This window comes from Salvelinus alpinus, chromosome 1, assembly GCF_045679555.1.
Source record: "Salvelinus alpinus chromosome 1, SLU_Salpinus.1, whole genome shotgun sequence".
Taxonomy (NCBI): domain Eukaryota; kingdom Metazoa; phylum Chordata; class Actinopteri; order Salmoniformes; family Salmonidae; genus Salvelinus; species Salvelinus alpinus.
The window spans coordinates 115,047,277-115,072,039 of record NC_092086.1 but is presented as its reverse complement, the minus strand read 5'-3'; the positions used below and the strand labels follow the sequence as shown (position 1 = coordinate 115,072,039).

General features: G+C 48.2%; 1 protein-coding gene across 1 annotated transcript in view; it reads left to right on the top strand.

Moving 5' to 3' along the window:
• The window catches only part of LOC139539417 (netrin receptor DCC-like), a 622,169-nt gene that overhangs the window by 567,200 nt on the left and 30,206 nt on the right, over positions 1-24,763 (top strand). Inside the window, exons 24-27 of the mRNA XM_071342360.1 lie at positions 2,629-2,861; positions 3,556-3,672; positions 14,990-15,157; positions 19,653-19,907. Coding sequence (XP_071198461.1) covers positions 2,629-2,861; positions 3,556-3,672; positions 14,990-15,157; positions 19,653-19,907 — 773 coding nt within the window. The remainder of the gene's footprint in view (positions 1-2,628; positions 2,862-3,555; positions 3,673-14,989; positions 15,158-19,652; positions 19,908-24,763) is intronic.

The following is a 24,763-nucleotide window of genomic DNA, read 5'->3' as shown; positions in this document are numbered from 1 at the left end:
ATTTATATTTAAACAGTCTGATATCATGTTAACACATGTTATATTTATATTTAAACAGTCTGATATCCTGTTAACACATGTTATATTTATATTTAAACAGTCTGATACCCTGTTAACACATGTTATATTTCTATTTAAACAGTCTGATATCCTGTTAACACATGTTATATTTCTATTTAAACAGTCTGATATCATGTTAACACATGTTATATTTATATTTAAACAGTCTGATTTCCTGTTAACACATGTTATATTTATATTTAAGCAGTCTGATATCCTGTTAAAACATGTTTTATTTATATTTAAGCAGTCTGATATCCTGTTAAAACATGTTTTATTTATATTTAAACAGTCTGATCACCGCACATTGATTGTTATCTAGATCCTCTTTCTCGTTCTCTCTGTAAGTTGGAGACGCAGGAGGAAATCTGACAGTAGATTCCTTGGTTAATTCCATGCTTGAATAAGCCAGTTTATTACAGCTACCCCCCCCCCCCCCAAACACACACACACACACACACACACACACACACACACACACACACACACACACACACACACACACACACACACACACACACACACACACACACACACACACACACACACACACACACACACACACACACACACACACACCTGTGCAGGGGATGAGATGCCTCTATAATTAGAATGAAGAGATTTTCACAGTGGTGAAACTCTGTCCTTCACTGAGATTCATACAGTTTTATCATTAAGTGAATGTAATTCAAACGTGAATGGTGTTTTGAGCTGGGTTTGACAAGTGAGAGGGTGGCAGATATTTCTAAGTGGGTATATAAAGGGCATGCGAGGTGAAGGGCGTTTTGAGGTATGGAAACACAGGGGGTGGGGGAGCAGAGGGAGAGGAAGAATAGAGGGAGGTGTATATTTAGCGGTGTGGGGGAGCAGAGGGAGAGGAAGAATAGAGGGAGGTGTACATTTAGCGGGGTGGGGGGAGCAGAGGGAGAGGAAGAATAGAGGGAGGTGTACATTTAGCGGTGTGGGGGAGCAGAGGGAGAGGAAGAATAGAGGGAAATGTACATTTAGCGGGGTGGGGGGAGCAGAGGGAGAGGAAGAATAGAGGGAGGTGTACATTTAGCGGTGTGGGGGAGCAGAGGGAGAGGAAGAATAGAGGGAGGTGTACATTTAGCGGTGTGGGGGAGCAGAGGGAGAGGAAGAATAGAGGGAGGTGTACATTTAGCGGGGTGGGGGAGCAGAGGGAGAGGAAGAATAGAGGGAGGTGTACATTTAGCAGGGTGGGGGGAGCAGAGGGAGAGGAAGAATAGAGGGAGGTGTACATTTAGCGGTGTGGGGGAGCAGAGGGAGAGGAAGAATAGAGGGAGGTGTACATTTAGCGGGGTGGGGGGAGCAGAGGGAGAGGAAGAATAGAGGGAGGTGTACATTTAGCGGTGTGGGGGAGCAGAGGGAGAGGAAGAATAGAGGGAGGTGTACATTTAGCGGGGTGGGGGAGCAGAGGGAGAGGAAGAATAGAGGGAGGTGTACATTTAGCGGGGTGGGGGAGCAGAGGGAGAGGAAGAATAGAGGGAGGTGTACATTTAGGGGGAGCAGAGGGAGAGGAAGAATAGAGGGAGGTGTACATTTAGCGGGGTGGGGGGAGCAGAGGGAGAGGAAGAATAGAGGGAGGTGTACATTTAGCGGTGTGGGGGAGCAGAGGGAGAGGAAGAATAGAGGGAGGTGTACATTTAGCGGGGTGGGGGGAGCAGAGGGAGAGGAAGAATAGAGGGAGGTGTACATTTAGCGGTGTGGGGGAGCAGAGGGAGAGGAAGAATAGAGGGAGGTGTACATTTAGCGGGGTGGGGGAGCAGAGGGAGAGGAAGAATAGAGGGAGGTGTACATTTAGCGGGGTGGGGGAGCAGAGGGAGAGGAAGAATAGAGGGAGGTGTACATTTAGGGGGAGCAGAGGGAGAGGAAGAATAGAGGGAGGTGTACATTTAGAGGAGGGAGGGAGAGGGAGAGAGAGAGAGAGAGGCAAAGTCTTCCATCTAGACACCGTTGCCCTAGAGCACACAAAAAACTATACATACCTCTGCCTTAACATCAGCGCCACAGGTAACTTCCACAAAGCAGTGAACGATCTGAGAGACAAGGCAAGAAGTTTACAACGTAAAACACCAAATAATGCATGCAGAGCAGAATTAGGCCGATACCCGCTAATTATCAAAATCCATAAAAGAGACGTTAATTTCTACAACCAGCTAAAAGGAAGCGATTCCCAAACCTTCCATAACAAAGCCATCACCTAGAGAGAGATCTTTCTCTCTGTCTTCCTCCCTCTCTGTCTTTCTCTCTATCTAACTATCTCTCTCTCTTTCTCTCTATCTCTCTATCTCTCTCTCTTTCTAACTCTCTGTCTTTCTCTCTTTCTATCTCTCTCTTCTCCCTCTCCTCTATAGGAAGCGTGCCACCCACAGTACAGGGAGAAGGAAATGTAGTCAGAAGTATTTACTTGTTTCTTAATAACCTCTCCTCCTCTCCTTCTCGCTCTGCCTCCTCTCCTCTGCCTCCTCTCCTCTGCTTCCTCTCCTCCTCCATCTCCCTCCTTCTCCTTCTCCTTCTCCTTCTCCCTCCCCTCCCTCCCCTCTATAGGAAGCGTGCCACTCACAGTACAGGGAAGCGAAAAGGTAGTCAGAAGGACCTGAGACCTCCAGACCTGTGGATCCATCATGAGGAGATGGAACTGAAGAACATTGAGAAGCCTGCCAGTGCCGCCCCCTCTGGATGTGATTCGCCCATCCAGGGTTCCATCCAGGAAATCCGGTCTCAGTCTGTCAGTCACAGCCAATCAGAGAGTCAGATGGGAAGCAAGAGCAGCCACTCAGGTAAGACTTCATGGATGGTATTGATGTTAATGACAGGAAGGATGTTGTGGAATGTCTTGGAACAGAACCTTGGAACAGAACCTTGGAACAGAATCTTGGAACAGAATCTTGGAACAGAACCTTGGAACAGAACCTTGGAACAGAACCTTGGAACAGAATCTTGGATAAAAATAAGAGATTAGAAAAGGAATGTTTAAAAATATATATATATGTTCACTGCAGATGTGTTGTTATCCAGTCCACCAACACATCTACCACTGAATGGTTTTGTAGAGAAAGACTTCAACAATAGAGGGGGAAAGTAGCTTGCTTCTATCGTCATCTTCATCTCTCTATTGAAACGTAGCTCTTAACTAAAGTTGTCAGTAACAAGTTTAGTGTCTCTGATGGTATTCATGAATATTCTATGAATAAATTGTAGACTATTGATTTCTTATCCAGATGTGAAGGACTATTCAGAGGAACAAGTTAATATAGAGTATACAACCAACTGGCGTGAAATACAATTATATGCTTTTTATTTTCCTCACCTTGGGTTGGTGCTGGTGAATGTTTGTCTTTGGTTAATCTGTATCTATTTGTTCTGTTATAGTGAGGTGAAATCTCATCGATATAACAATAGATTTTGCGACGGAGCCCTGACTAGTAATACATCAGCAGAATATTAACACAGTACGATCCATTTATGTTCTAGGTGTGGACAATGACGAGGCTTCCAGCTGCATCTCTACGTTAGAGCGCTCCCTAGCTGCCCGGAGGGCAACACGTACCAAGCTAATGATCCCCATGGACTCTCAGCCCAGCAACACCCGTAAGTGTCCACATCCCGTAGGGGTTAAGGGTCGTCCGGGTTAAGGGAGGGTATGCCCCCGGGTTAAGGGTCGTCCGGGTTAAGGGAGGGTATGCCCCCGGGGTAGGCCGTCATTGTAAAATAAGAATTTGTTCTTAACTGACTTGTCTAGTTAAATAAAGGTTCAATAAAATAATAAATAATAATAAAAGAACATCTTCCCAAATAGTTTGGCTGTCAGCCATCCTGCTCACACTTTGAGTAGGCTGTCCTTCCGCCTCCATCCTCCCTTCCTCCTCTTTTTCCTCCTCCATCCCTCCACTGTTTATTTTTGTTTTTATTTCACCTTTATTTAACCAGGTAGACCAGTTGAGAACAAGTTCTCATTTACAACTGCGACATGGCCAAGATAAAGCAAAGCAGTGTGACAAAAAACAACAATACAGAGTTACACATGGAATAAACGTACAGTAATAACACAATAGAAAAATATATATGCAGTGTGTGCAAATGTAGTAAGATTAGGGAGGTAAGGCAATAAATAGGCCATAGTGGCAAAATAATTACAATTTAGCATTAACTGGAATGATAGATGTGCAAATGATGATGTGCAAGTAGAAATACTGGGGTGCAAAGGAGCAAAAACAATAACAATATGGGGATGAGGTAGTTGGGTGGGCTATTTACAGATGGGCTATGTACAGGTGCAGTGATCTGTAAGATGCTCTGACATCTGATGCTTATTTATTGTTTAATTTGACCTTTATTTAACCAGGTAGGCCAGTTGAGAACAAGTTCTCATTTACAACTGCGACCTGGCCAAGATAAAGCATAGCAATTCAACACATGACAGACACATACAACAACACAGAGTTACACATGGAATAAACAAAACATACAGTCAATAATACAGTAGAAAAATAAGAGAAAAAAAAGTCTATATACAGTGCATGTGCAAATGAGGTAAGATAAGGGAGGTAAGGCAATAAATAGGCCATGGTGGAAAAGTAATTACAATATAGCAATTAAACACTGGAGTGGTAGATGTGCAGAAGATGAATGTGCAAGTAGAGATACTGGGGTGCAAAGGAGCAAGATAAATAAATACAGTATGGGGATGAGGTAGATAGATGGGCTGTTTACAGATGGGCTATGCACAGTTGCAGCGATCTGTGAGCTGCTCTGACAGCTGGTGCTTAAAGCTAGTGAGGGAGATATGAGTCTCCAACTCCAGCGATCTTTGCAGTTCGTTCCAGTCATTGGTAGCAGAGAACTGGATGGAAAGGGGGCCAAAGGAGGAGTTGGCTTTGGGGACGACCAGTGAAATATACCTGCTGGAGCGCGTGCTACAAGTGGGTGCTGCTATGGTGACCAGTGAGCTGAGATAAGGCGGTGCTTTACCTAGCAAAGACTTGTAGATAACCTGTAACCAGTGGGTTTAGCCAGTGGGTTTGGCGACGAGTATGAAGCGAGGGCCAACCAACGAGAGCGTACAGGTCGCAGTGGTGGGTAGTGTGTGGGGATTTGGTGACAAAACGGATGGCACTGTGATAGACTGCATCCAATTTGTTGAGTAGAGTGTTGGAGGCTATTTTATAGATGACATCGCCGAAGTCGAGGATCGGTAGGATGGTCAGTTTTACGAGGGTATGTTTGGCAGCATGAGTGAAGGATGCCTTGTTGTAATATAGGAAGCCAATTCTAGATTTCATTTTGGATTGGAGATGCTTAATGTGAGTCTGGAAGGAGAGTTTACAGTCTAACCAGACACCTAGGTATTTGTAGTTGTCCACGTATTCTAAGTCAGAGCCGTCCAGAGTAGTGATGCTGGACGGGCGGGCAGGTGCGGGCAGTGATCGATTGAAAAGCATGCATTTAGTTTTACTTGTATTTAAGAGCAGTTGGAGGCCACGGAAGGAGAGCTGTATGGCATTGAAGCTCGTCTGGAGGTTAGTTAACACAGTGTCCAAAGAATGGCCAGAAGTATACAGAATAGTGTCGTCTGCGTAGAGGTGGATCAGAGAATCACCAGCAGCAAGAGCAACATCATTGATGTATACAGAGAAAAGAGTCGGCCCGAGAATTGAACCCTGTGGCACCCCCATAGAGACTGCCAGAGGTCCGAACAACAGGCCCTCCGATTTGATACACTGAACTCTATCTGAGAAGTAGTTAGTGAACCAGGCGAGGCAGTCATTTGAGAAACCAATGCTATTTAGTCTGCCGATAAGAATGCAGTGATTGACAGAGTCGAAAGCCTTGGCCAGGTCGATGGCTGCACAGTACTGTCTTTTATCGAGGGCGGTTATGATATTGTTTAGGAACTTGAGCATGGCTGAGGTGCAGCCATGACCAGCTCAGAAACCAAATTGCATAGTGGAGAACGTACGGTGGGATTCGAAATTCTCGGTGATCTGTTTGTTATCTTGGCTTTCAAAGACTTTAGAAAGGCAGGGCAGGATGGATATAGGTTTGTAACAGTTTGGGTCTAGAGTGTCTCCCCTTTTGAAGAGGGGGATGACCGCGGCAGCTTTCCAATCTTTAGGGATCTGACGATACGAAAGAGAGGTTGAACAGGCTAGTAATAGCGGTTGCAACAATTGCGGCGGATAATTTTAGAAAGAGAGGGTCCAGATTGTCTAGCCCAGCTGATTTGTAGGGGTCCAGATTTTGCAGCTCTATCAGAACATCAGCTATCTGGATTTGGGTGAAGGAGAAGCGGGAGGGGGCTTGGGCAGGTTGCTGCGGGGGGTGCAGAGCTGTTGGCCAGGGTAGGGGTAGCCAGGTCGAAGGCATGGCTGGCCGTAGAAAAATGCTCATTGAAATTAGCGATTATCGTAGATTTATCAGTGGTGACAGTGTTTCCTAGCCTCAGTGCAGTGGGCAGCTGGGAGGAGGTGCTCTTATTCTCCATGGACTTTACAGTGTCCCAAAACTTTTTATAATTAGTGCTACAGGGTGCAAATTTCTGTTTGAAAAAGCTAGCCTTTGCTTTCCTAACTGACTGTGTATATTGATTCCTTGAAAAGTTGCATATCACGGGAGCTATTCGATGCTAATGCAGTACGCCACAGGATGTTTTTCTGCTGGTCAAGGGAAGTCAAGTCTGGGGTGAACCAAGGGCTATATCTGTTCTTAGTTCTACATTTTTTGAATGGGGCATGCTTATTTAAGATGGTGAGGAAAGCACTTTTAAAGAACAACCAGGCATCCTCTACTGACGGGATGAGGTCAATATCCTTCCAGGATACCCGGGCCAGGTCGATTAGAAAGGCCTGCTTGCTGAAGTATTTTAGGGAGCGTTTGACAGTGATGAGGGTCGTTTGACCGCGGACCCATTACGGACGCAGGCAATAAGGCAGTGATCGCTGAGATCCTGGTTGAAGACAGCAGAGGTGTATTTAGAGGGCAAGTTGGTCAGGATGATATCTACGAGGGTGCCCATGTTTATGGATTTAGGGTTGTACCTGGTAGGTTCCTTGATCATTTGTGTGAGATTGAGGGCATCTAGCTTAGATTGTAGGATGGCCGGGGTGTTAAGCATATCCCAGTTTAGGTCACCTAACAGTACGAACTCTGAAGATAGATGGGGGGCAAACAATTCACATATGGTGTCCAGGGCACAGCTGGGGGCTGAGGGGGGTCTATTACAAGGGGAAACAGTGAGATACTTATGTCTGGAAAGGTAGATTTTTAAAAGTAGAAGCTCGAACTGTTTGGGCACAGACCTGGATAGTAAGACAGAAGTCTGCAGGCTATCTCTGCAGTAGATTGCAACTCCGCCCCCTTTGGCAGTTCTATCTTGATGGAAAATGTTATAGTTGGGGATGGACATTTTTGAATTTTTGGTGGCCTTCCTAAGCCAGGATTCAAGGATGTCAGGGTTGGCGGAGTGTGCTAAAGCAGTGAATAAAGCAAACTTAGGAAGGAGGCTTATGATGTTAACATGTATGAAACCATGGCTTTTACGGTTACAGGAGTCAACAAATGAGAGCGCCTGGGGAATAGGTGTAGTACTGGGGGCTACAGGGCCTGGGTTAACCTCTATATCACCTGGACGTGTAGTGCGTTGGGTACAGAGAATAAAAGGAGCAGATTTCTGGGTGTGGTAGAATAGATTCAGGGCATAATGTACAGACACGCTTATGGTATGAGGTGAGTACAGTGGAGGTAAACCTAGGCATTGAGTGATGATGAGAGAGGTTGCATCTCTGAAGGCACCAGGTAAGCCAGGTGAGGTCTCCGCATGCATGGGGGGTGGGACAAAAGAGCTATCTAAGGCATGTTGAGCGGGACTGAGGGCTCTACAGCGAAAGAAAACAACAATAACTAACAGAAACAGCAGTAGACGAGGCATATTGACATTAGAGATAGGCGTAAAGCAATCATAGGTGTTGGTCAGGAGAGCTAAGACAACAACGGGTAAATAGCGATGAATGGGCAGAGCGGGTCAGGTACACATAGGACCTGAGTTCGAGGCTGTGGCCGACAGATAAACAAAATGAGGTACAGTGTTAATGAACAGACCAGCAGGCATCAGCTGTGTAGCAGAGTGATCATAGGGTCCAAAGAGCAGCAATAGGTGAGTCAGGGAGACGTTCGGTAGTTGATTACTACGCTAGGCGAGCAGGAGACACGGTGTTCAGGAAGCTAGCGGGCCGGGGCTAGCAGGTGGGTCTTTAGCGACATCGCAACGGAAAAGCCTGTTGAAACCACATCGGACAATTACGTTGGCAGACCAGTCGTGATGGATCGGCGGGGCTCCGTGTCATCAATAAAGGGTCCAGGCTAATTGGCAAAAGAGGTATTGTAGCCCAATAATTAGCTGGTATACTCCGTCGGCTGGCCGGGAGATGGGCCTAGCTTGAGTCTATCTCAAGGCTAACTGCTGCTTGCTTCGGGACAGAGGCGTTAGCCAACAGTAGCCACTCGGTTGCAGCTAGCTAGCTGTGATGATCTGGTGTTAATGGTCTCGAGCTTGCATCAGGAATTCGGTGATGTGGTGGAGAAAAGCAGTCCGATATGCTGTGGGTTGATATCGCGCTGTGCAGACTGGCAGGTAATTGTCCGAGCTAAAGGTGAAGACCGCTAGCAATGGCTAACAATGACTAGTAGCTAGTAGCTAGTTAGCTGCTGATGGAGGTTCCAGTTATAAGGTATAAAACAAATTGCAGATCCGTACCACATTGGGTGAGGAGAGTTGCAGGAAAGAATATTTAGATCGTAGATGGAAAGTGAAATTAAAATATATACGAAAAAATACAAAAAAACGGAATATTTACAGACTAATTAACACGGGACAAGACAAACACACGTCCGACTGCTACGCCATCTTGGAACATCAATCTCCTTGACATCTTCCTCTCCCTCCTTCTCTGTTAGTAGCACATTGGGTAATTACCAGACATCTCTCTCTCTCTCTCTTTCCTCTCTCTTCTCTGCCCCTGTTCTTCCCTCTCTTTTCATCCCTCACCTCTCTTCTCTCCAGTAGTCACATGAAAGCCTCCACATCTTCGGATCCCTAGTGGGACAGAGACAGAGAGAGAAGGAAGGGCCTCCTCACATCTCAGACTCCCTAGGGAGACAGAGACCGAGAGAGAGAGGGAGAGGGAGACATGTTTCCCATGCCAAAAAAGCCCTTTGAATTCAATTGAGAGAGGGAGAGACTCTACTCTGCATTCAGCACATCCCCATCAATCACCCCCCCCCCCTCCTCAGCCCACCTCACCCCCTCCCTCCTCCTCACCCCCCCCCCCCCCCCCTCCTCACCCCACCTCCAACCTTCCTTATCCTTCCCATCAGAGGGGTGAGGCAAGTTGAGGAGAGGTAATGTGGGTTGAGGAGGGTTGAGGAGGGGTGAGGAGGTTTGAGGAGGGTTGAGGAGGGGTGAGGAGGGTTGAGGAGGGGTGAGGAGGGTTAAGGAGGGGTGAGGAGGGGTGAGGAGGGTTGAGGAGGGGTGAGGAGGGTTAAGGAGGGGTGAGGAGGGTTGAGGAGGGTTAATGAGGGGTGAGGAGGGGTGAGGAGGGTTGAGGAGGGTTGAGGAGGGGTGAGGAGGGGTGAGGAGGGTTGAGGAGGGTTGAGGAGGGTTGAGGAGGGGTGAGGAGGGGTGAGGAGGTGTGAGGAGGTGTGAGGAGGTGTGAGGAGGGGTGAGGAGGGGTGAGGAGGGGTGAGGAGGGTTGAGGAGGGGTGAGGAGGTTGAGGAGGGTTAAGGAGGGGTGAGGAGGTTGAGGAGAGGTGAGGAGGGGTGAGGAGGGTGAGGAGGATTGAGGAGGGGTGAGGAGCGGTTAGGCCCCGTCTACTCCGGGGTAATCTGATGATTTTCCTGGTTCACTTCCATCCCCCTTCACCTACCTGGGTCCCAGTGGGCATGCTCAGTAGTGCTTAGTGGTTAACGCTGCTAGGCTACTGTAGGCACCGTCTCGCACTCAGAGAAGAACTGCAGGGTACTGCATATATTACCACTGCCTCTCGTCTCTCTCTCTCACCGTCAAGAAGGAGCTAAGGAGAACAAGTGCTCCTCTCTTTCATCGTCAAGAAGGAGCTAAGGAGAACAAGTGGAATAGATTTCAGTTGGCTTCGTTCGCCAGCCAGGGGTTCCTGTTAGAAGAAGCTTCTTTTGAATTGTCAGGATTGTTTGATTATTATTTGTGTAGATAGTTGCTAAATATCCTTCTGTCTGTTTGTGCTTTATTCACTAATAGGAACCTAATTAGTAGGTATCGTTAATTAGTGTGCTGTAATGTGACTCGTTCTTTAGATGCAAGATGTGTCTCAAATGACATCCTTTGCCTTATACAGTACACTACGTTTGACCCTGGTCAGATTAGTGCACAATAAAGGAAATAGGGTGCCAAAGGACAAAGGAGGGTGCCAAAGGACAAAGGAGGGTGCCAAAGGACAAAGGAGGTTGCCAAAGGACAAAGGAGGGTGCCAAAGGACAAAGGAGGGTGCCAAAGGACAAAGGAGGGTGCCAAAGGAGGGTGCCAAAGGAGGGTGCCAAAGGACAAAGGAGGGTGCCAAAGAACAAAGGAGGGTGCCAAAGGAGGGTGCCAAAGGAGGGTGCCAAAGGACAAAGGAGGGTGCCAAAGGACAAAGGAGGGTGCCAAAGGACAAAGGAGGGTGCCAAAGAAGGGTTCCAAAGGACAAAGGAGGGTGCCAAAGGACAAAGAAGGGTGCCAAAGGACAAAGAAGGGTGCCAAAGGAGGGTGTCAAAGGACAAAGGAAGGTGTCAAAGGACAAAAGAGGGTGCCAAAGGAGGGTGTCAAAGGGCAAAGGAGGGTGCCAAAGGACAAAGAAGGGTGCCAAAGGACAAAGGAGGGTGCCAAAGGACAAAGGAGGGTGCCAAAGGACAAAGGAGGGTGCAAAAGGACAAAGGAGGGTGCCAAAGGACAAAGGAGGGTGCCAAAGGACAAAGGAGGGTGCCAAAGGACAAAGGAGGGTGCCAAAGGACAAAGGAGTGTGCCAAGGGACAAAGGAGTGTGCCAAAGAACAAAGGAGGGTGCCAAAGGAGGGTGCCAAAGGAGGGTGCCAAAGGACAAAGGAGGGTGCCAAAGAACAAAGGAGGGTGCCAAAGGAGGGTGCCAAAGGACAAAGGAGGGTGCCAAAGGAGGGTGCCAAAGGACAAAGGAGGGTGCCAAAGGACAAAGGAGGGTGCCAAAGAAGGGTTCCAAAGGACAAAGGAGGGTGCCAAAGGACAAAGAAGGGTGCCAAAGGACAAAGAAGGGTGCCAAAGGAGGGTGTCAAAGGACAAAGGAAGGTGTCAAAGGACAAAAGAGGGTGCCAAAGGAGGGTGTCAAAGGGCAAAGGAGGGTGCCAAAGGACAAAGAAGGGTGCCAAAGGAGGGTGTAAAAGGACAAAGGAAGATGTCAAAGGACAAAAGAGGGTGCCAAAGGAGGGTGTCAAAGGGCAAAGGAGGGTGCCAAAGGAGGGTGCCAAAGGAGGGTGCCAAAGGACAAAGGAGGGTGCCAAAGGAGGGTGTTATGAAAGGAAGAGCATTCAGATCTAACTAAGTCCGTAGTTCAGATAGCTGTGCATCGTGACTAACTAAGTACGTAATTCAGATAGCTGTGCATCGTGACTAACTAAGTCCATAGTTCAGATAGCTGTGCATCGTGACTAACTAAGTCCGTAGTTCAGATAGCTGTGCATCTTGACTAACTAAGTCCGTAGTTCAGATAGCTGTGCATCGTGACTAACTAAGTCCGTAGTTCAGATAGCTGTGCATCGTGACTAACTAAGTCCGTAGTTCAGATAGCTGTGCATCGTGACTAACTAAGTCCGTAGTTCAGATAGCTGTGCATCGTGACTAACTAAGTCCGTAGTTCAGATAGCTGTGCATCGTGACTAACTAAGTCCGTAGTTCAGATAGCTGTGCATCGTGACTAACTAAGTCCGTAGTTCAGATAGCTGTGCATCGTGACTAACTAAGTCCGTAGTTCAGATAGCTGTGCATCGTGACTAACTAAGTCCGTAGTTCAGATAGCTGTGCATCGTGGTTGATTCATGGCTTAACATAGTGCTATATATAATTTGCAGTATAAATGCCATTTGGACATGGTTCACTGACTTTTTGGTTTGGAAACCGACTTCCTATGATCATACATGGCAAATGGACATAACATCCTGATTTGGCACTTTCAATACTTTCATATTGAATTTGGACATTTCTTATGGCAGTTGGCAATGGTTCAGTGACTTTTGACTTCGGCTTTTGACTTCCTATGAAATCATATTGCAAATGGACAAAATATATGCCTTATGGACAAGTTAAAACAATATGACAATAAAATATGACAAAAGTATATTCATACAGTTCTTATACATGTGTAATTGACAAAAAATAAATTTAAAAAACGGTACAGAAAGCACTTTTTTTAAGGGGGTGATAAGTTTTAGATTTGTTTTTCAAATTTTCTAAATTTGATTCTTGGGTCTTGACTTGATGTGCATTTGCAATATGAAAATTTACCGTGGAGTGCGCTCGCCATCTATTGGATTTTTGCTGTGTGACACTTGGCATTTGCCATATGACATTTGCAATAAGTTTTGAATGAAATGGCGTCCATTTGAGTGGTATTGTACATCGTGTAAATGTTTCGTACGGTGCGAATAAGATCCCGTTAATTTTTGTCCATTTCAGGGGGATATTCCCTTACATTAATACATTGCTCAACATTTTCTTAACATTTGTCATAATTAGTTAAAGCAATGAATTTGTATCCGCTCTCGTCGGATTTCGGCTGCATATTTTCAGACATTTTCTTCAAATTTGAAAGCGTTGTGACGCCACGCCCATTTTCGGAAGAATTGCATTATGGGCCCTAAAAGAACGGAAATAGTGTCCACTGCTTGTATACTTTGTATTTTGGCGAATGTAGTACGACATCCGGGAACTTTATCCATACTATGACCAATAAGCATACTATACACTCAATTCATATCACAGATAGTATGGTTACTGCAGTTAATATGAATATTCGATTAGAGTTTAGGATTGCAGATAGAGTTTTTCACAAATTCTGGATGGTGGATTCCCGGAATTGGGAGGGAATATGCAGGAAATCTGGTTAAACCTCCGATCGATATTTCTGGAAAACCAGAAAGTTACCGGAGTTCTTTACCGAACCGAACCACTTCAGAAACAGTACAATCTCTTCATAGTGGACTGAACATAGGAAATACAAAATAGGAATGTTTCTATTTAATTCTGTTGGACTGAGGCTAGTAAGACACCATCTCTTCATACAAACCAAATGTATACCCAGCACAGTGCTGTGACAAAATCAACATTGTTGACCTAGTAATTTTACCGTACAGAGCACATCATCGCAGGTCCAGGACAGACAGAACCAATCAACTGCCTGATTAGATACCAGACCTGGCTAGCCGAGAATAGACCATATGAATTGACATGTTTGCAGACACATAGATGTCAAGAGTTCATTTCCTTCCATGGCCAGAGGATCAATATGTGCACTGATCTGCCAATCAGTCAGGTTTATACATAAATCCCTTTTTACATCAGCGGTTCAAAGGACTCTCTCTCTCTCTCTCTCTCTCTCTCTCTCTCTCTCTCTCGCACTCTCTCTCTCGCTTTCTCTCTTTCTCTCTCTCTCTCGCTTTCTCTCTCTCTCTCTCTCTCTGTCTCTCTCTCTCTCGCTCTCTCTCTTTCTCTCTGTCTCTCTCTCTCTCTCTCTCTCTCTCTCTTTCTCTTTCTCTTTGTCTCTCTCTCTCTCTCTCTGCAATTCCTTCTCCCCTCCAGGTCGTAGACAGTTTAGGAGATAGGGATCTCTCTGTGTGTGTGGAGTACCCCAGGCATTTTATCAGCCCAGCGCTCTCCTCTCTCCCTCCCTCCCTACATCCTCTTTCACTCCCTTCTTTGAGCCCTCAGGACACTTCTCAAGGTCAAGGCTCAGTCAGTCGCTAGTTCTCCAGACTCCAGCTTTGGCTGTCTGTCTGTCTAGCGCCATGTTGAAACATATTTCGTTAAAATAAATGACACGCTGTTCCCTATATAGTGCACTACTATTCAACAGAGGCTTCGTCAAATGTAGTTCACTATAGGGAATAGGGTGCCATCTTACTGGACATGAGGTGCTTGAGATGTTTCAAGGGGTTCCATTTCGTCTCTTCAGTAAGAAACTCTTTGATTGGTGTTTATAGGAAGACAGTTAGCCATCCTGAGTAAACAGCACTACTGTGTCGCTAATTGATCATATAAACTGTCACTGTCACTAACACATGATACTAGATTATTTTAGAAACAGTTTTACTAGGGGTTAGATAATGAAAACACACTTTGTTTCCCTGTCCTCTAAACGGCTAAAGGGTGGTATTTGTTGTTTATGTTTAGCATAGTTATAGCAATGCTTGTCGTTTAATTTCATATAATTTGGTTTATCTCATTGTTGCCCTGTCCCTCCACCTGTCTCTCCTCCTGTCTCTCCCGCCCTCTCTCCTCCTGTCCCTCCTCCTGTCTCTCTCCTCCTGTCCCTCCTCCTGTCTCTCCTCCCATCCCTCCTCCCGTCTCTCCTCCCTTCTCTCCTCCCGTCTCTCCTCCTGTCTCTCCTCCCGTCTCTCCTCCTTTCTCTCCTCCGCTCTCTCCAACTGTCTCTCCTCCCGTCTCTTCTCCCATCTCTCCTCCGCTCTCTTCTCTCTCCTCCTGTCTCTCTCCTTTCTTTCTTCCCCTCTCTTCTCCCATCTCTCCTCCCATCTCTCCTCCCATCTCTCCTCCGCTCTCCTCTCTCTCCTCCTGTCTCTCCTCTCGTCTCTCCTCCCGTCTCTCCTCCCCTCTCTCCTCCTGTCTCTCCTCCCCTCTCTCCTCGCTTCTCTCTTCTAGCTGTTGTCAGTGCCATCCCAGTGCCAATTCCGGAGAGCAGTCAGTACCCTGGCATCCTGCCCTCGCCTACCTGCGGGTACAACCATGGTACTCTGACAACCCACCCCAAGTTCACCCTGAGACCCATGCCCTTCCCCAGCCTCACCGTGGACCGATGCTATGCAGCAGGTAGAAGTCAGTCCATTTTACCCTCCCTGTCATTTCGTCTCTCTCTATCTCCATGTTTCTCGGGTCCCTCCCTGTCATTCCATCTCCTCCTCCTCTCTCCGTCCCTCCCTGTCATTCCATCTCCTCCTCCTCTCTCCGTCCCTCCCTGTCATTCCGTCTCGCTGCTCCTCCTCTGACTTTCTTCTGTCTCCTCTTGCCTCTAGTCTCAGTTTCTCAACAGACACTTACTTGTCATTGGCCCTGTCCTCTCTCTCTCTCTTTCTCTCACTCTCTCTCACTCTCTCACACTCTCTCACACACTCTCACACACTCTCACACACTCTCACTCTCTCTTACCCTCTCTCACTCTCTCTCACTCTCCCTCTCTTTCTCTCTCTCAATCACTCATTGTGTTAAGAGCAGCCGTGGTGAGGCGAGTGAATGACACTGAGGCCAAAATGTATTAGCCAATTACTGGGCCTGGGACCTCAATGGCACCCTATCCTGCTATTGATCCTGGTCATATGTAGTGCACTATATAAACAATAGGTTGCCATTCAGGACCCAGTAATTGGCTAATGCCTTATTGACCTATATCTGTAAATAAAGAGGAGAGGGAATCTTTGAGCCCAGACAGAAATGGGATTAGGTTAGTTTCAGTGTCGGGAAAATCACTTTCTGCTGGATGGAGGAGAGGAGAGGAGAGGAGAGGAGAGGAGAGGAGAGGAGAGGAGAGGAGAGGAGAGGAGAGGAGAGGAGAGGAGAGGAGAGGAGAGGAGACATAAACATCAAGACAGTAAAAGAGGTTAGCTAAATAAAAATAATTGTTTTGTTTGACCTCTGATGAAATGATCTGGACACAGCCCCCTGGCAAAGTTACTTGGCCTTTTTACTCTAAGTACCAGGAAGTGTACATAAACAGACAAACAAATTAACAGACTGACAATATTCTCAGTTACTCAGAAGAAACATGATTGGCTCCTGTAGCATGTGTATTTTGACGAGGCCCAGATGAAGTGTCGAGGCCCAGATTAAGTGTCGAGGCCCAGATTAAGTGTCGAGGCCCAGATGAAGTGTCGAGGCACAGATTAAGTGTCGAGGCCCAGATGAAGGGTCGAGGCCCAGATTAAGTGTCGAGTGAACTGGGGGTAAACGATGGTCAGGTCCAGGGGGGGGAAAAGTCATAAGTCAGGTCACCTCTCAGTCCGAAAAACATGTAGAGCACTCTGGGTCTCTCAGGATGAGGTTACTAGGAGTAGGGCACTCTGGGTCTCTCAGGATGAGGTTACTGGGAGTAGGGCACTCTGGGTCTCAGGATCAGGTTACTGGGAGTAGGGTACTCTGGGTCTCTCAGGATCAGGTTACTGGGAGTAGGGCACTCTGGGTCTCTCAGGATGAGGTTACTGGGAGTAGAGCACTCTGGGTCTCTCAGGATGAGGTTACTGGGAGTAGAGCACTCTGGGTCTCTCAGGATGAGGTTACTGGGAGTAGGGTACTCTGGGTCTCTCAGGATGAGGTTACTAGGAGTAGGGTACTCTGGGTCTCAGGATGAGGTTACTGGGAGTAGGGCACTCTGGGTCTCTCAGGATGAGGTTACTAGGAGTAGGGTACTCTGGGTCTCAGGATGAGGTTACTGGGAGTAGGGCACTCTGGGTCTCAGGATGAGGTTACTGGGAGTAGGGCACTCTGGGTCTCAGGATGAGGTTAGTGGGAGTAGGGCACTCTGGGTCTCTCAGGATGAGGTTACTGGGAGTAGGGCACTCTGGGTCTCAGGATCAGGTTAGTGGGAGTAGGGCACTCTGGGTCTCTCAGGATCAGGTTACTGGGAGTAGGGTACTCTGGGTCTCTCAGGATCAGGTTACTGGGAGTAGGGTACTCTGGGTCTCAGGATGAGGTTACTGGGAGTAGGGCACTCTGGGTCTCTCAGGATGAGGTTACTGGGAGTAGGGTACTCTGGGTCTCTCAGGATGAGGTTACTAGGAGTAGGGTACTCTGGGTCTCAGGATGAGGTTACTGGGAGTAGGGCACTCTGGGTCTCTCAGGATGAGGTTACTAGGAGTAGGGTACTCTGGGTCTCAGGATGAGGTTACTGGGAGTAGGGCACTCTGGGTCTCAGGATGAGGTTACTGGGAGTAGGGCACTCTGGGTCTCAGGATGAGGTTAGTGGGAGTAGGGCACTCTGGGTCTCTCAGGATGAGGTTACTGGGAGTAGGGCACTCTGGGTCTCAGGATCAGGTTAGTGGGAGTAGGGCACTCTGGGTCTCTCAGGATCAGGTTACTGGGAGTAGGGTACTCTGGGTCTCTCAGGATCAGGTTACTGGGAGTAGGGTACTCTGGGTCTCAGGATGAGGTTACTGGGAGTAGGGCACTCTGGGTCTCTCAGGATGAGGTTACTGGGAGTAGGGCACTCTGGGTCTCTCAGGATGAGGTTACTGGGAGTAGGGCACTCTGGGTCTCAGGATGAGGTTACTGGGAGTAGGGCACTCTGGGTCTCTCAGGATGAGGTTACTGGGAGTAGAGCACTCTGGGTCTCTCAGGATGAGGTTACTGGGAGTAGAGCACTCTGGGTCTCTCAGGATGAGGTTACTGGGAGTAGGGCACTCTGGGTCTCTCAGGATGAGGTTACTGGGAGTAGGGTACTCTGGGTCTCAGGATGAGGTTACTGAGAGTAGGGTAGTCTGGGTCTCTCAGGATGAGGTTACTGGGAGTAGGGCACTCTGGGTCTCTCAGGATGAGGTTACTGGGAGTAGGGCACTCTGGGTCTCTCAGGATGAGGTTACTGGGAGTAGGGCACTCTGGGTCTCTCAGGATGAGGTTACTGGGAGTAGGGCACTCTGGGTCTCTCAGGATGAGGTTACTGGGAGTAGGGCACTCTGGGTCTCTCAGGATGAGGTTACTGGGAGTAGGGCACTCTGGGTCTCTCAGGATGAGGTTACTGGGAGTAGGGTAGTCTGGGTCTCTCAGGATGAGGTTACTGGGAGTAGGGCACTCTGGGTCTCTCAGGATGAGGTTACTGGGAGTAGAGCACTCTGGGTCTCTCAGGATGAGGTTACTGGGAGTAGGGCACTCTGGGTCTCTCAGGATGAGGTTACTGGGAGTAGGGCACTCTGGGTCTCTCAGGATGAGGTTACTGGGAGTAGGGCACTCTGGGTCTCAGGATGAGGTTACTGGGAGTAGGGCACTCTGGGTCTCTCAGGATGAGGTTACTGGGAGTAGGGCACTCTGGGTCTCTCAGGATGAGGTTACTGGGAGTAGGGCACTCTGGGTCTCTCAGGATGAGGTTACTGGGAGTAGGGCACTCTGGGTCTCAGGATGAGGTTACTGGGAGTAGGGCACTCTGGGTCTCAGGATGAGGTTACTGGGAGTAGGGCACTCTGGGTCTCAGGATGAGGTTACTGGGAGTAGGGCACTCTGGGTCTCAGGATGAGGTTACTGGGAGTAGGGTACTCTGGGTCTCAGGATGAGGTTACTGGGAGTAGGGTACTCTGGGTCTCAGGATGAGGTTACTGGGAGTAGGGTACTCTGGGTCTCAGGATGAGGTTACTGGGAGTAGGGCACTCTGGGTCTCAGGATGAGGTTACTGGGAGTAGGGTACTCTGGGTCTCAGGATGAGGTTACTGGGAGTAGGGTACTCTGGGTCTCTCAGGATGAGGTTACTGGGAGTAGGGTACTCTGGGTCTCAGGATGAGGTTACTGGGAGTAGGGTACTCTGGGTCTCTCAGGATGAGGTTACTGGGAGTAGGGCACTCTGGGTCTCTCAGGATGAGGTTACTGGGAGTAGGGCACTCTGGGTCTCTCAGGATGAGGTTACTGGGAGTAGGGCACTCTGGGTCTCTCATGATGAGGTTACTGGGAGTAGGGTACTCTGGGTCTCTCAGGATGAGGTTACTGGGAGTAGGGCACTCTGGGTCTCTCAGGATGAGGTTACTGGGAGTAGGGCACTCTGGGTCTCTCAGGATGAGGTTACTGGGAGTAGGGCACTCTGGGTCTCTCAGGATGAGGTTACTGGGAGTAGGGTACTCTGGGTCTCTCAGGATGAGGTTACTGGGAGTAGGGCACTCTGGGTATCTCAGGATGAGGTTACTGGGAGTAGGGCACTCTGGGTCTCTCAGGATGAGGTTACTGGGAGTAGGGCACTCTGGGTCTCTCAGGATGAGGTTACTGGGAGTAGGGTACTCTGGGTCTCTCAGGATGAGGTTACTGGGAGTAGGGCACTCTGGGTCTCTCAGGATCAGGTTACAGAGGGCAGTGCTCCTAACTTTCTTAAATAGTTTTACCTTTATTTAACTAGGCAAGGCAGTTGAGAACAAATGCTTATTTACAATGACGGCCTAGGAACAGTGAGTTAACTGCCTTGTTCAGGACGACAGATTTTTGCCTTGTCAGTTTAGGGATTCGGTTACTGGCCCAACACTCTAACCAGTAGGCTACCTGCCGCCCCTAAAAATGTGACTAACTAATTAACCAACCAGTGGAAGTAACCAACCCATGTCTGTGTACCTCTGTGTGTGTGCAGCGATGTCGACTGAGGGTCCCGCTCCGCTGGGGGTGCAGCAGCAGACTCTGGTTACCAGCAGCAGTAGCAGTCAGCCAGGTGGAGGTGAGCTCTCTCTCCCTGGCACAGAAGAGGTAGGGGCCACGTCCACCCGTACCATCCCCACCGCCTGCGTCAGGCCAACACACCCCTTACGAAGCTTCGCCAACCCCCTCCTGCCACCACCCATGGGCACCATCGACCCCAAAGTCTACACACCCATGATGCCACATTCAAGTGAGTTCAACCTGGGCTTTGGAACAGATTCATACTATCAGTACTGTACTGTCTGGTTATGTAGTCTGTCAGGTAAGGCTGTGTTCTGTACTGTCTGGTTATGTAGTCTGTAAGGTAAGGCTGTGTTCTGTACTGTCTGGTTATGTAGTCTGTAAGGTAAGGCTGCTATCAGTACTGTACTGTCTGGTTATGTAGTCTGTAAGGTAAGGCTGTATTCTGTACTGTCTGGTTATGTAGTCTGTAAGGTAATGCTGCTTTCTGTACTGTCTGGTTATGTAGTCTGTAAGGTAAAACTGCTTTCTGTATTGTACATTAGCCTGAGGAGGGAGAAACCATCCAGTCTGATCTTGTTTCACTACACCTCTTCTCTCACACACACACACACACACACACACACACACACACACACACACACACACACACACACACACACACACACACACACACACACACACACACACACACACACACACACACACACACACACACACACACACACACACACACACACACACACACACACACACACACACACACACACACACACACTTCTCTCTCACCACAGTCTTAATATCCTGCAGCCCTGTGAGAATACAGACTGAATCTATGATCTTTCCCACCCTGCTTACCAAAAACACTCTCCGTGTGTGTGGGGGGGGTGTATGTGTTGTATGTTGGTGTATGTCTGTTATTTTCCTGTATGCTCAGGTGGCTGAGATTACCATTGATTTTCAGATCCTGCGAACTCTTTACACTACAGGCTGAGCAACACCCCTTACACACCTCCAGGCAGCACAGCCCTGTTTCTCTCTGTGTCTCTCTCTGTGTCTCTCTCTCTGTGTCTCTCTCTCTGTGTCTCTCTCTCTGTGTCTCTCTGTCTGTCTGTCTGTCTGTCTGTCTGTCTGTCTGTCTGTCTGTCTGTCTGTCTGTCTGTCTGTCTGTCTGTCTGTCTGTCTGTCTGTCTGTCTGTCTGTCTGTCTGTCTGTCTGTCTGTCTGTCTGTCTGTCTGTCTGTCTGTCTGTCTGTCTGTCTGTCTGTCTGTCTGTCTGTCTGTCTGTCTGTCTGTCTGTCTCTCTCTCTCTCTCTCTCTCTCTCTCTCTCTCTCTCTCTCTCTCTCTCTCTCTCTCTCTCTCTCTCTCTCTCTCTCTCTCTCTCTCTCTCTCTCTCTCTCTCTCTCTCTCTCTCTCTCTCTCTCTCTCTCTCTCTCTGCCTCTCTCTCTCTCTGCCTCTCTCTCTCTCTGCCTCTCTCTCTCTCTGCCTCTCTCTCTCTCTGCCTCTCTCTCTCTCTGCCTCTCTCTCTCTCTGCCTCTCTCTCTCTCTGCCTCTCTCTCTCTCTGCCTCTCTCTCTCTCTGCCTCTCTCTCTCTCTCTCTCTCTCTCTCTCTCTCTCTCTCTCTCTCTCTCTCTCTCTCTCTCTCTCTCTCTCTCTCTGCCTCTCTCTCTCTCTGCCTCTCTCTCTCTCTGCCTCCCTCTCTCTCTGCCTCTCTCTCTCTCTGTCTCTCTCTCTCTCTGCCTCTCTCTCTCTCTGCCTCTCTCTCTCTCTGCCTCTCTCTCTCTCTGCCTCTCTCTCTCTCTCTCTCTCTCTCTCTCTCTCTCTCTCTCTCTCTCTCTCTCTCTCTCTCTCTCTCTCTCTCTCTCTCTCTCTCTCTCTCTCTGCCTCTCTCTCTCTCTGCCTCTCTCTCTCTCTGCCTCTCTCTCTCTCTCTCTCTCTCTGCCTCTCTCTCTCTCTGCCTCTCTCTCTCTGCCTCTCTCTCTCTCTCTCTCTCTCTCTCTCTCTCTCTCTCTCTCTCTCTCTCTCTCTCTCTCTCTCTCTCTCTCTCTCTCTCTCTCTCTCTCTCTCTCTCTGCCTCTCTCTCTCTCTGCCTCTCTCTCTCTCTGCCTCCCTCTCTCTCTGCCTCTCTCTCTCTCTGTCTCTCTCTCTCTCTGCCTCTCTCTCTCTCTGCCTCTCTCTCTCTCTGCCTCTCTCTCTCTCTCTCTCTCTCTCTCTCTCTCTCTCTCTCTCTCTCTCTCTCTCTCTCTCTCTCTCTCTCTCTCTCTCTCTCTCTCTCTCCCTCCCTCATCCAAGCAGGAATAGCCTCCCTCTCTCCCTCATCCAGAGAGGAATGGGAAATATTATCGACATTACTTTCCACTTTTCACTGGCTGTCCCTCAGGTTGTGGCAGGAGGACACATATTTGGCTGCCAAAACTGCACATTTAGGCTTTTCACCCAATAAATATTAGATTTTTTCTTCATCTTTTATAGTTTCAAATTCTTTGTATTGAATTATCATTTTGGGAAGGAAATATTCTCTTAGGTCTGAGTATTTGTCACAGTGTAATAGGAAATGCACCTCTGTCTCTACCTCTCCCCTGGAGCAGAGTGAGCACAGCCTGTCCTCTCTGGGCAGCCAGGTTTGTCTGTGACGACCGGTCTCTATAGCCAGACTGTTCTCTCTGGGCAGCCAGGTTTGTCTGTGACGACCGGTCTCTATAGCCAGACTGTGCTCACTGAGTCTGTACCTAGTCAATGTTTTCCTCAGTTTTCTATCAGTCACAGTGGTCAGATAGTCTGCCACCAAGTACTGTCTGTTTAGAGACAAATAGCATTGAAGTTTACTTAGCTTTTTTGTGGTGTCTTTCCAATAGGTGATATATTTTATTTTTGTTTTGTGATGACTTGGTTGGGCCAGATTTTCTGAGTGCTGTCCCGAGGATTTATGGGGTTGGTTTGGGTTGGTGAACTGAGCCTCAGAACCAGCTGGCTGAGGGGACTCTTCTCTGGTTTCATCTCTTGACATTGTAGAGCTGTGTGATGGAATGTTTTGGAGTCACTTGTTTTTAGATGGTTGTAAAATGTGATGTCTCTTTTTTCTATTCGAATGAGGAGGGGGTATTGGCCCAATTCTGCCCTACATGCGTTATTTGGAGTTTTTCTTTGCACTTGTAATACAGTCTTGCAAAACTCAGCATGCAGTATTTCACTTGGATGTTGGTCCCATTTGGTGAATTCATTATTAGAGATTGGACCCCATACTTCACTGCCATATAGAGCAATTGGTTCTATAACCGATTGGAAAATTTTGAGCCAGATTCTAATTGGAATTTCGATTAAATAGAATGCTCTTCTTGCTTTGTCTCTCAGCTCATTCTCTCATTCTCTCTCTCATTCTCTCTCTCTCATTCTCTCTCTCTCTCTCTCTCTCTCTCTCTCTCTCTCTCTCTCTCTCTCTCTCTCTCTCTCTCTCTCTCTCTCTCTCTCTCTCTCTCTCTCTCTCTCTCTCTCTCTCGCTCTCGCTCTCGCTCTCGCTCTCGCTCTCGCTCTCGCTCTCGCTCTCGCTCTCGCTCTCGCTCTCGCTCTCGCTCTCGCTCTCGCTCTCTCTCTCGCTCTCTCTCTCTCTCTCTCTCTCTCTCTCTCATCCAAGCAGGAATAGCCTCTCTCTCCCTCTCTCTCTCCTTCATTCATGCAGGAATAGCATCTCTCTCGCTCTCATCCAGGCAGGAATAATCTGTCTCTCTCTCTCCTTTTTACCAGTTGTACCTGTCTAAGTCTGTCTCTGGATCTATCCTCTTTCCTCTCTCCTTCCTCTACCCCCCTCCTTTCCTCTACCTCCTCCTCCTCTCTCTACTCCTCTACTCCTCCCTCATCCTCTACATCCTCCTCTTCTCTCTGCTTCTCTACTCCTCCTCTCCTCTACATCCTCCTCTTCTCTCTACTCCTCTACTCCTCCCTCTCCTCTACCTCCTCCTCCTCCTCCTCTCCTCTACCTCCTCCTCTTCTCTCTACTCCTCTACTCCTCCTCTCCTCTACCTCCTCCTCTTCTCTCTACTCCTCTACTCTTCCCTCTTCTCTACCTCCTCCTCCTCCTCCTCTCTCTACTCCTCTACTCCTCCCTCTCCTCTACCTCCTCCTCCTCCCCTTCTCTCTACTCCTTCCTCTCCTCTACATCCTCCTCCTCTCTCTACTCCTCCCTCTCCTCTACCTCCTCCTCCTCCTCTCCTCTCTACTCCCCCCTCTCCTCTACCTCCTCCTCCTGTCTCTACTCCTCCCTCTCCTCTACCTCGTCCTCCTGTCTCTACTCCTCCCTCTCCTCTACCTCGTCCTCATCTCTTTACTCCTCTATTCTCCTCCTCCTCCTCCTCCTCCTCTCCTCTCCGTTCCTCTCCTCAAGCCATGGAGTGTCCGATATACATTTCTTCTGACAGATGCATTTTCACCGCTAGTCATGATTTAATTGTTTTTTCTTAAACCTTTGTGCCAGCAGTGCTGGGACACTTTTTCCCTTTTATTCTTCAGGCAGAGCTGATGAGTATGAATGATAAGGGATGCTGGACGGAAGGGTCACCTGAGCTCTACTCCTCTACTCCTCCTCTCCTCTACCTCCTCCTCTTCTCTCTACTCCTCTACTCTTCCCTCTCCTCTACCTCCTCCTCCTCCTCCTCTCCTCTACCTCCTCCTCCTCCTCCTCTCCTCTACCTCCTCCTCCTCCTCCTCTCCTCTACCTCCTCCTCCTCCCCTTCTCTCTACTCTCTTAATTAACTGAAAATGAGATGCGACGTCACCTCTCTAAAAACAGAGATCAGAGGGTTTATAATCAAAGAGTTATTAGATTTCAGACTGACTGATTCATGAAACTTTGCAGAACATTGGTGCTGACCTGACTAAATGTTTGAATGTGACATTTTATATTTTGCAGACAATAAAGGATTTTTCTATTCAGTTAGTTGTGTGTGGCCCAGAGGGGCAACGACTTTTAAGTAGAGGAATCCTGAGCTGGAATAAACCCTATGCAGACTTCCTGACTGTAAATCACTCTGAAAAAAGAGCATCTATTGAACTAAATGACAGAATGAAGGTGGAGAACTCAGTGGCAAAAC